This window comes from Onychostruthus taczanowskii, unplaced genomic scaffold (genome assembly GCF_017590055.1).
Source record: "Onychostruthus taczanowskii isolate IOZ18803 unplaced genomic scaffold, ASM1759005v1 scaffold1180, whole genome shotgun sequence".
NCBI lineage: Eukaryota > Metazoa > Chordata > Aves > Passeriformes > Passeridae > Onychostruthus > Onychostruthus taczanowskii.
Window position 1 is genome coordinate 1 of NW_024498330.1, and position 912 is coordinate 912.

The 912-nt window shown below is 62.1% G+C and overlaps 1 protein-coding gene across 1 annotated transcript in view; it reads right to left on the reverse strand.

Annotated features, from left to right (window-relative positions):
* Positions 1-641: 641 nt before the first annotated feature.
* The window catches only part of LOC121348345 (troponin I, cardiac muscle-like), a gene marked incomplete at both ends in the record, with an annotated part of 2833 nt that continues 2562 nt past the window's right edge, over positions 642-912 (reverse strand). Inside the window, 1 exon segment of the mRNA XM_041427747.1 lies at positions 642-822. Coding sequence (XP_041283681.1) covers positions 642-822 — 181 coding nt within the window.

Below are 912 nucleotides of genomic sequence, written 5' to 3' on the forward strand. Positions count from 1 at the left end.
CCAATGTCCCCATTGTCCCAAATCCCCAAAATGTCCCCAGAGTCCCCAATGACCCAATGTCCCCATTGTCCCAAATTCTCCTGCTTTCCCCATTATCCCAGATGTCCCAAATCCCCCCACAATGTCCCCACTGTCCCCAATGTCCCCAGTGTCCCCATTATCCCAGATGTCCCAAATCCCCCCACAATGTCCCCACTGTCCCCAATGACCCAATATCCCCAAAGTCCCCACTGTTCCCTGCTGTCCCCATTGTCCCCATTATCCCTGCTGTCCCAAATCCCCCCACTGTCCCCTTGTCCCTGCTGTCCCCAGTGTCCCAAATCCCCCCAATGTCCCCATTGTCCCAAATCCCCCCACTGTCCCCACTGTCCCCGTTGTCCCTGTCCCCACTGTCCCCACTGTCCCCATTATCCCCATTGTCCCAAATCCCCACAATGTCCCCAATGTCCCCATTGTCCCAAAACCCCGCACTGTCCCCTTGTCCCCACTGTCCCCATTGTCCCAAATTCTGCTGCTGTCCCCACTGTCCCCATTATCCCCAGTGTCCCAAATCCCCCAATGTCCCCAATGCCCCTGCTATCCCCAGTGTCCCAAATCCCTCCAATGTCCCCACTGTCCCCGCTGTCCCCATTGTCCCCGGTGTCCCCTCACCTTCTCGGCGTCGTCCTTGCGCACCTGGCGCAGCCCCGCCCGCAGGTCGGTGCCCACGCGGGGCTTTGTCCCCAGCAGTGCCGCCATCATGGCGTCGGCCGAGAGCCGCACGCGCCGCAGGTTGGGCCGCACGAAACGGCCCGCGGCCACCCGGCGCCGCAGCTCCTCCAGCTGGGGGACAGCAGGGACAGCGGAGGGTTGGGGACATCGGGGACATTGGGGACATCGGGGGGACTGGGGACATTGGGGGCATTGGGGACG